We start from the raw sequence: 10,930 nt of genomic DNA, 5'->3' as shown, positions 1-10,930 counted from the left end.
ACTAAATTCTATGATAATACTTTTTGGCAATGACAATAACTTAGAAATTTAGTTTAAAAGAAACTCAGTAACAGGGACATATCTAAAGAGAAATAAAGCATTTATTACCTGAACCTTCCAATTCTTCTTAGATGTGAAAACATTTCACCTCCAGGGACATACTCCATAACCATGTATAAATTAGAATTATCCTGTGAGTTAGTCAAAAGAATTACAAACAAAATTATGCAATCTAGATTACTTTTTGGAAAAATATTTTAAGATTATACCATGCTTCATTAGAAAAGAGCAAACTTAAAAGCCATCAAACAGCTTAATACTAGGAATAGAATAAATGGAAAATGCTCTTGCTTTTCTTAGGGTATTTATTTATGTAATATGCAAGTACAGGATTTTTGCTCTTGCAAGAAAGATTTCATTCTTCAACAAGTAAACAATGAGGCAATAATAAAATATAAAACAACAAAGTTAAAAATAATATAAAAATTAAATATTGACCATCAATAGGATAGATCAACACAGCAACTGTAACAATAGGATTGAGTATATCAGACATGAAGAGGACAGCACAGCACAGGTCAAGGTTCAGGTCTGTTGTTCACAGGGTCGCTATGAATCCTAGTTGACTCAATGGCACCTAACAACAACATATCAACAACAGATGTTAAGTACATACATCTTCATTTGACTTAAAGACTCAAAGGTTACATGCTGTTGTTGAGTACCATTGAGTTGGAACCGACCCATAGCTGACCCTCCAACAGGTTTTCACAGGAAGGAAACTGCCCATCCTTCTGTTGCGGAGCAGCCAGTGGATGTGAACCACAGGGTTTCTGGACTGCTGTGCAGTTTTTTACCACTAGGCCACCAGCACTCCCTAAAAGGTCATGTGGAAGAGGTTAGTATATTTCTTGGACATAAATATTAAAGAGCACTATCGTGCTGAAAAGAGCCATTTAAAAACACATTTCTTTTTGTTAAGTTTTATAAGATTTAAACAGGTTAAAGATATTCCACTTCACATACATGAAAAGACTATAACACGATCTACTAAGTAAAAGAAGTGAGATAGTGACAGAAACTATTCTCAGAAAGCTGAGAAAGGTGTGTGGGTGTATTCATTTGCATTAGTATAAGAATCATTAAATAAAATATTACCATGGTTTCCGATAAATGGAAATAGTAGATTTTATGATACTATCATTTCATGAAGAATTACACAAGTCACTTTGAACAATTTCACCAGAAGGAAGTAAAACCTTGTCAAATGTTACTTAAGTTTTTAAGCACAAGAGAATGACATAAATCTAAATATATTTCTTTTTATATTTTTAAACTATCTTCAGGATTATTATCTTATTTACATTTAAAAAAATATTAAAATATTTTATTTCAAGTTTACCTTAAAAGAATACTCCAAACGGACAAGAAAAGGAAAATTCACTGCCTGTAATATTCTTTTCTCATTCAAAGTATGCTCTATCTGCTTCAGTTTAACAACCTGTAATTAAGAGATAAATGTTTATGATATATTTGAAATAAATAAGTGTATTTGAACAAAAATAGTAAATTTGCTTTCTTTTAAAAAATTATAAAATGCTTTCCATATAATTGTAAACTTATATGGGTTGCAAAAGAATTGGACAAGTATGATAATAATTACTAACTAGACTTCTAAATGGAAAATTAAATAGCTAATAGAGCATTTTAAATTAGCCTTAGGAAGGTCAACTATTATTTTAGTTAAGACATGGTCTAAAAAGAGATCTGAGTGGTTAGAGGTTTTTCTCAACCTGATAAATGTAGTAGGTGAAAATACTTAGTTCCTAATAACCTACAGTTCACTAGAGAAGTTAGTTCAAATCACTGAAATTAGTAGATACTGATTTTAAATATTTTAAATGATTAGTAAAGAAAATAAGATCTGAGCAAAAGCCAGTAACATGGGTAAAGTGTGCAATCTGTTCATTCTATAACACCTGGATAAACATTTAATGTATTCTTAGAAATTCAATTAGCCACCAAAGAGGACATATAAAATACTGTCAATAAACCCTTATGTTTTTGTCACAATTGAGCCATTTAGGATTAATCAAGCTTCCTCCATTATTTACTTAATCAGATACAAAAGAAACTCAAACATAAACCTATTGCAATAGAGTGTGTTCTGACGCACAGCAGCCTTCTAGGGCCAAGCGGCACTGTCTCATAGCTTCGAAGGCTGGGAGCTTTATGGAAGCTGAATGCTAAATCTTTCTCCTGTGGTGGGTTTAACTGCCAACTCTTCTGTTAGCAGCTGAGGCTCAATCACAGCATCACTTATAAGGCTCCTTATGGAGACAGAAAGGGAACACAATTTATCTTGAGTTTATAAAGACCATTGTTATTGTGCAGTGTTGAGTCAGAACTGACCCATAGCTGACCCTTTCCAGTGAGTTTTCAGAGGCAGTAAATTACATGAGAGGAGACTGTCCATCTTTGTCCTATGCAGCAGCTGGTGGATTTGAGCCACATACTTTTGCATTGGCAGTGTAATTCCTTATCACTAAGCCACCAGAGCTCCTATAAAGACCATAGGTAATTCTGACTTTGAGAAAAGGTGACCTCAGCAATACATAAACGAATAACTCATTAGAAGATTTTTGCTCTTGCTAGGGTCTTACTGTCAATGTGGGAAAGTCACAGACATCAAGAAGTTGAATGTGTTGAAGGACTGCAATTTAATAAGATACAAGCCAGTTACTGATATATAAAATTAACAGTATAAAAATAATGCTAAGGGAAATGAAATTAAGAGGACATAGGCTTATGTTTTAATCTTGCTTCCCGCTTTGTGACTTTGAAAAGGATGATACATTTCTCTGAAAAAGTTGGATTACCATAGCTTGCATTCTAACCTGCCCATATTTTCCACAAGTTATATAATACAACCTTATGATTAACTTTGTTTTGTGTATTTTGATATAGCAGGTTTTTAATAAGGCATAAATAATGTGTTAGTTCACAGAAGAAGTAATTAAAACTGTAACAGAGAGGTTTTATTCATTATAGTCCTAAACCAACTATGTGTGATAAAAATAGAAATGCATCTAAGGTATATTAAGTGGCAAAGTAAAATCAAGTGGCTTTGAAAAATCTAATTTAATTTTAAATTTGTATATAAAATCATAGAAATAGGTGTTGAGGAGGAATAGTAGAAATGTATCCACATTTACAACATTCCTCTTACCAAAACCATTTATGGAAAATAGGTACTGCATTGGAACATGTGTCTCTGGATTGGAAATGATGAAATTGTTAATACTTCTAGCCGTAAGCTTAAAAGATTATAATGTTCAAAATTATTTGTCATACATTTGCTTAAATTTTTCCCTCTTTTAACAACTGGGATCTAGAGGGAAGAGAAAAGACCAGAGAATGGCCAAAATTATTTGGGCAGCTATTGCTGCCAGATTAGGGCCTGTGTCAGGAAAAGAAAGTCTTACTCATAAACAGTGCCACCCAAAGGTAATAAAGGAGGTCAGAATTGCTTCCACTGTGGAAAGCTGGGCCACTTCAGTAGACAGTGTCACAGACGAGAGCCACAGATAGGCAAGGGAGTAGAGAGGAAGCTCCCACTCACTTGCTTTAAGTGTGGCTCTGAAGGACACTTGGCCAAGGTGGTCCACATCAGGTCCTCGTGGCAGACAGGACTGACAGGCCCCAGCTCACAGCTGGAAATAAAGGAGGACACTTCAACGATTTACCCTTCCAGAAGAGCTGTGGGTGAGCATTAACATTACTGGTAAGTATATTCATTTTCTCCTGGACACAGAGCCTACTAATTGGTCCTAAAAGCCTTCTGAGGTCCCAACTCTTCTCACTATTTCCTAGTTGTTGGAATGGACGGAAAACCTCATAAGCAGTTCCTTACTTCACCTCTACCTTGCATGCAAACTTCCAAGTTGTAAAACAACCAACCCAGTGGTAGATGGAATTTGCTCCAGGACTTAAGAACCATAAATGACATAGCTGCACCTCTACATCTTGTGGTTCCTAACCTCTACACTATAACAGACAAAGTGCTAGTCTATAGGCCTTTTATTGTAAGAACCACCTTCCCTCTGTAACTTGATTTGTGCCACTATTAGAACCTCTATCGGAATATTATTGACTCATGTTAGTTAAACTTGTGTCTTCTCGGCTGCAACACTTCGATGATACATCTTCAAGGATATGAACATGTACGGCTAAGCACAATTGATAATAGTGCATCTAAATTCCAAAATCAATCTCCATAATAGTCTATGTGTTTCCTACTGCCAAAGGGGCCCTTTAGAGTAGTGAGAGAAGATCTTCACCCTGAAACCCACAGCATCCCTTTTCAGCAGGAAGTAGCTAAGAGAATACGCCATCCCCTTTTCCATATGAATCAGGGTGAAGTCTCTCTCAGGGGGGAGTGATAGGGAATGGCAAAGGACACATTGACAAAAGAGAGTAATCAGAACTGGCTTTGACAAGCACTGTGGCAACTGGACAATTAAAACACATTCGGGGGGGGGAGAAGAATGAACTGGGGAGGAGGGTAGAGAAAACAGTGCAACAATGAATGAATGAAAACCCAAAATCTCTGTAAATGTTCATTAAAACTAATAAAAATTAATAATAATTAAAAAATAGGTGTTAAAAAGATGTGGAGAAGGACATGTCTGCTTCTGTGATGCACACAAACTGATTTCGAAGTATCATGATGTATGGGTATCTAAACAGCAACATATGAAAGCAGTCCAATGAGAATTATAATGCATTAAATGTTCAGAGGAGAAAAGTTTATTTTAGGCTTAGTGCATCATCTTTCTACATCTTTCTGATGATTCCTTATCTATAAAATGCTGATAATATTAACTTTATTTTATTAATTAGTAATATTAACTTTATTTTTAATAAATAAAATTTTTATTTTATCCTGGTGTATTTACAACGTTCATGTACATGTTCATGTTTTTCATACCAGATCTTTCCCATTTTCTTTTTCCACCCCTCCCTCAACCTATCAAATTGTGCAACCCTATGATTATGCCCTTCTGCCAATCCTTACTCCTCTGCTCCTCCCCTCCTCTCCTTGAACCCTCATACACGTTTTACTAATTATCTATTTCTACAATAATGGTCTTACTGCAGTATTTGTCCTTATGGGGTTGAGTTAGTTCATTTAGCATAATGTTCTCCAGTCCCTCCCAAGTTAGGTAGTGATTTTCAAAATCATTGCTTTTGCATGCTTCATTGTATTCCATTGTGTGAATGTACCATAACTTCTCAATACATTCCACTATGGTGGGGGTTTTTAACCTAAATACTTTGCGAGGCATTAATAAGGCAAATAGGTTATATGTATCCTCACTAACTTCCCTAGTCCATACAGCATATTCTGGGTACTCCTGTGGGTCAAGGTCCAAATCAGAGCTCTGGAGCATGGAGGGCAAAGAGGAAAGAGCATAAACTAATATTACAAAAGGAATGGAAAAAAAGCATGGCCGGTATTACATTTAGTAAAGGATGGGAAGCTTTTTGAATGGATAAATGGAATGATAAACAAAGAAAACTTGTTGGTAGTAAAAAAAAGAGACAGATTAGTAAAACATAAAAAATCTAGAGGTAAGGAAAGGTGAAACTGAAACATACCGGGTGGTGTTATTGAGGGATCAAGCTATGAAGTAACAAAGATCTCAAGGATAACAATTTAAATAAAAATATTATCAAAGATGATGGGAAATTAATAATCTGACTTTGAATTCTTGGCTTATCTTAGTCATTATCTGTTTGACTTTGAAAAAATTACTTAGGTTATCAAAGTAAAAATGAGATTAATGTCACACAAAGTTCTGGTAGTAAAATGTCCATAGCATGTTCTACTGTTAAGCAAAAGGCTATGTCTCTGGTGGTTCAAATTCATCATCAGTTCCAAGAGAGACAAGAAGAGCAGTCACCTCCCATGAAGATTTACTGCTTTGGAACCTGGTTTTGGGGAGGTAAGTATGTCACTGTGAATCAGAATTAACTTAATGGCTCTAGGTTTGGGAGGTTTTTTGTGTTTATTGTTTTGTTGTTATTGTCGTTTCTTAATTTAGGTCATCCAGAAATGACTAGAACAGAACATTAACAGAAAACTGCCAGAAATACAAGCTGTGTTTAGAAGAGGTCGTGGCACTAGAGACATTATTGCCAAAGTCAGATGGATTCTGGCAGAAAGCAGAGAGTACCAGAAGAATGTCTATGTGTGTTCTATTGACTATGCAAAGGTATTTGACTGTGTGGATCACAACAAACTGTGACTAACCTTGAGGAAAATGAGAACCCCAGAACATTTGACTGTGCTTATGCGAAACCTATACTTGGAACAGGAAGCAGTCTTCAGAACAGAGCAAGGAAACACTGAATGATTAAAAATCAGGAAAGGAGTATGTCAGGGATGTATCCTGTCCCCATACCTTTCAATCTGTATGCAAAACAGATCATTCAGGAAGCAGGGCTTTAAAAGGAAGAATGTGGCATTAGGATTGCAGAAAGACTCATCAACAACCTACGATATACAAATGACACAATCGTGCTTGCTGAAACTGAAAAAAAGCAAAAAAGCCCTGAATCACTTGTTGCAGAAGGTCAAGGACTGTAGTCTTCAATATGGATTGAAGCGTAACATCAAGAAGACAAAGATTCTCACCACTGGGCCAACTGACAGCATCATGATAGGTGAAGAGATTGAGATTGTTAGCAATTACAGCTTACTCGGCTCCACAATCAACAGCAGTCAGGAAATCTGCTTTCAGGGACCTCTCCAGAATGCTTAAGAGCAATGATTTCCGTCTAGAGACAAAGGTGCGTTTAATCCAGGCTATGGTTTTCTCAATTACTTGTTATGCTTCAGAGAGCTGGACAATGGCTAAGGATGACAGAAGAAGAACGGAGGCCTTCAAGTTGTGGCGCTGCAGAAGAGTCTTGAACATACCATGGATGGCCATGAAAACAAGTAAGTCTGTCTTGCATATTGTGAAACCATGTCTCTCCTTGGAGGCTAGGATTTTGAAGTTCCATCTCGTTCACTTTAAGCATATGGCCAGGAGACACTGGTCCTTGGAGAAGGACATCATGCTCAGAAGGGTGGAGAGACAGCACAGGAAAGGATGACCCCAGAAGTGATGGACTGATACAGTAACTGGGCCAATAGAGGTTTGGTATGTTGGCATTAGTGAGACTGGCTCAGAACAGGAAAGGGTTCAGAGCTGTCATATAGTATCAATATAGGTTGCAGGTAATTCAATGGCACATAACAACAACATACTTTATTGGTTGCTTTTTATTTAAGCCTGTTGTTTAGAGTCAACAAGACCTCGAGGAGGGCCTTTGTATTTAAAAGTAGATTGTTATTTTGGAGGAACATTCTTCTAAGTGGTACAGCACTCTTCTGTCAATTTGCTGTACTGAGGTAACCTGGGATTGCTGTGATGCTGAACCTTGTGCCATTGGGGTGTCAAATGTCATAATGGTTACACACGGTGGACAGTGTGTGGTGGAGCCCCCAATTTAAGACAGGTTTGGAAGCAGGAGTAGCATCCACTTCCTACACAACATGCCTCTGGAAACTCATGAACTTTTGAGAAACAACAATAGTGATAGAAAGGCTTCAGTTCTTGTGTTCTTAAAGTTGCTATGAGTCATGCTCAATTTGACGGCAATCAACAACAATACTTTAAGTCATACAAAGTTGTTATGAAGACTCAAGGATATATAAAAAGTGCCTACAATTTTTTAATACAAAGTACTGTGATTTCCTTTATATTATCCTCCCTCACTCCAAACACCATAAGACAGAGAAGTCAAAATACACTCAGTGGAAAGATTTATGAATTGGGGTATTATAATTTCATTACTTATCTTTAAAAAAAATCAAGTATAAACATTTGGAAAAAGTTAAAAATAAAAAAGACTTCATCTTCACTGCATACAGATCCAGAACATTATCGCAACATAAAGGATTTAAAATAACAGCTATTAATCTAGGAAATATTCATTTGTTGTGATTTATCTAAGAGGTTAGCTTCTTAGTAATTTCCTTAACAGATCACTAACATAACTGAAAATTTATTTCCTAAAGTTCTTAATGCATTGAAATAAATGGAGTATTTTATAATTCTCTTAATATTTTGTGAGTAAATCATATTTTCTGAAACTGCAAAGAAAATATAACTTGGAAGAGCAGAGTTTATGGACAGTAATACTTTTATTGATGTTGTTCTGTGCTGTAATTTCAATTATGACTCATAGCTACTCTATGAACCCTGTTCTACCCTCAGTCAATTTCATCATTTCTGACACACCTGTGCCCACTGTTGCTACAGTCACTGCGTCAATCCATCTCATCCAAGGTCTTCCTCTCCTGAGTTGTCCCTCGACCCTTCTAAGCATGATGTCTTTCTCCAAAGACTGGCCTTTCCTGGCAACATGCCCCAAATATGTGAGATGGAGTTTTAAAAAATCCTTTCCTTTACGAACAACCTGGCTTCACCCTCTCCAGAACAGACTTGTTTCTATAGGGTTATTGAAGCCTTGTTATTTTAGAAGTGAACAGCCAATCCTCCTTCCTAGTCTGTCTTAATTTGGAAGCTCAGGCAAATACACAAATCAGAAGCATTTTGTTACTGCAGTGCTTTGAAGATAAGTTACTTAGTGTCTCTGATTCCCAAATTCCTCATCTGGAAAATGAAGGAAATAACCAGATGATCTTTAGGAACTTCATATGCAGATCACACAAATTAGGTAATAGAGCTAAGGTGAAAGCTGATGTTGCTGAAGAATAGTATACAAAGAATAGAAGAGAAGAGAAAAGTATTTGTCATAAAACTTTAAAAGGTGGGCAGAAGAAGAAGGGGGAAAAACCCCAAAGAAACTTAAAGAGACAGAGAAAAGGAGAGCTCACTGGCTGAAGCATAATCAAGAAAGCATGGCATTTGTTCCTCAACTGCAGGGAGAAGATAATTTCAGGAAAGCAGCCAGTAAAGTTGTATTTTCTAAAAAAGCAAAAGAAGATGAGTCAAACGAATCCAATTGGGACTCTTAGATTGGGCAATTAGATCTCTCAATTGGTGACCTTTGCCTGAGCCACTTTAATGGAATAGCAAGAAGTGAAGGACAGGTAAGAGGCAGCTACATTATTATAGGATGAATAATTAATTATACTGTCTTTTTAACCTGATTAGAAAAGAAATGTGGAAAGGAGACTAAGCAAAGACGCACAATTAAAGGTATATATGATATACTAACTATTAGAAAGACTTTATTAAAGCCATTATTCCTTTTCATGTTACAGAGTAGATTACTTTAAAGATCAGAGATTAGACCAGAAATATAAAATATCTATCAAGTTTTGAAGATTTAGTGCAAGAAAAAGAACACATTTCAGTAATTTTTATGGTAATGACATATTGGAATGATTAAATAAGATAAATCATTAACATGAACTTTATCAGTTTCTGAGGTGGTGTATTGTCAAGAAGCTGTTCTGCAATCCCAAAGGCATGCAGTTCAAATCAACATATTGATCTGTGTTAAGAAGGATGGGCAATCTCCTGAAAACCCACTGGAGGGCCAGCTATGAGTCTGTCCTGACTTGACAGCACACAACATCAATATTGGCAAAAAGATAATTTAAAAAAATGTATGTGGCTCATACTATGTTTCTAATAAAAAGCAGGTGTCTAACCGTCATGTATACCACAGACTATGAATACAAGACTGTTCGCTCCACATTTTACCACCTATACTCTAGTAATCCTCCCACAGCTCATCTGGTCTTCGCCCAATAGTGTTCAAGGCCTCAAACCAGTTCCTGAAATGGTTCTGAAATTCAGGTGGGACAGACTCAAAGTCATATTTTGGTTGCTGTGGATTTGGTTTAATTTTCCTTAGCTTCAACTTGAACTTGCATATTTTTAGTGGTATGTTCCACAATCTGTTCCTAGACTAGTTTTCACAGCTGATATTGGGCTTTTCCAGTGGTTCTTTGAGCAGACGTAATTGATCTGATTCCTATGCATACCATCAGGTGAAATCCATGTATATAACCTGTGTTTATGTCTTTTAAAAAACGTATTTGCAATGAGTAAGTCATTGATTGTGCAAAATTCAATCATTCTCTCTCCAACTCCATTTCTGTCACCGAGTCCATGCTTTCCAACTACTGAATCTTCTTCTCTGTTCCCAACTTTTGCATTCCAGTCACACATTATTATCATTGCATCTTCACTGCATGTCCAATCAATCTCCGACTGTAAAAGTTGGTAGAAATCTTCTATTTCCTCTTCCTTGGCTCTGGTTGTTAGTGCATATATCTGAATGAAAGTGGTATTCACTGGACTTCCTTGTATGTGTATGGATATTATCTTGTCACTCACAATACTGTACTTCAAGATGGATCTAGAAATTATTTTCTTAACTATGAAAGTAACTCCATTATCGTCACCTTTTTATCTCCAGAGATATTACATAAACATTTGACTCAAAATGCCCCATGCCAGTGCATCTCATTTCCCCAATGCCCAGTATGTCAATATTTATGCATTTCATTTCTTCCTTAACAATATCTAATTTTCCTACATTCATGGTTCTCACATTCCATGTCCCAATCACTACTGTCTGCTTACAACTGTTCCTCTTCCTTTGTATTTCCATACTTGAAAGCTTAACCTAAGTTGCCCTTTCTGTTATCTACATGTGTTCTGTTGTACATAGAGTTTTCAGAGGCCTGCTATTTTAGAATTGGATGGTCAATTCTTCTTCCTAGTCTGTCTTAATCCGAATGTTCAGATTTAGAGATGTATAAGACAGACCAGCATTTGACAGAAAAAGTGAAAGCTATATCCCTTATTGTGGAGTTAACCATCAATATCAGTGTTGT

At 36.2% G+C, this 10,930-nt stretch overlaps 1 protein-coding gene across 1 annotated transcript in view; it reads right to left on the bottom strand.

The window, feature by feature from the left end:
- Positions 1 to 10,930, bottom strand: part of LOC102860184 (cAMP-dependent protein kinase catalytic subunit beta-like) — a 176,056-nt gene that overhangs the window by 50,264 nt on the left and 114,862 nt on the right. Inside the window, exons 4-5 of the mRNA XM_006898372.1 lie at positions 1,403 to 1,501; positions 109 to 191 (exon numbers count right to left, since the gene is read on the bottom strand). Coding sequence (XP_006898434.1) covers positions 109 to 191; positions 1,403 to 1,501 — 182 coding nt within the window. The remainder of the gene's footprint in view (positions 1 to 108; positions 192 to 1,402; positions 1,502 to 10,930) is intronic.

Source organism: Elephantulus edwardii, unplaced genomic scaffold, assembly GCF_000299155.1.
Source record: "Elephantulus edwardii isolate Elephantulus edwardi_28Jun2011 unplaced genomic scaffold, EleEdw1.0 scaffold00227, whole genome shotgun sequence".
NCBI lineage: Eukaryota > Metazoa > Chordata > Mammalia > Macroscelidea > Macroscelididae > Elephantulus > Elephantulus edwardii.
This window is presented reverse-complemented; position numbering and strand designations above follow the sequence as displayed.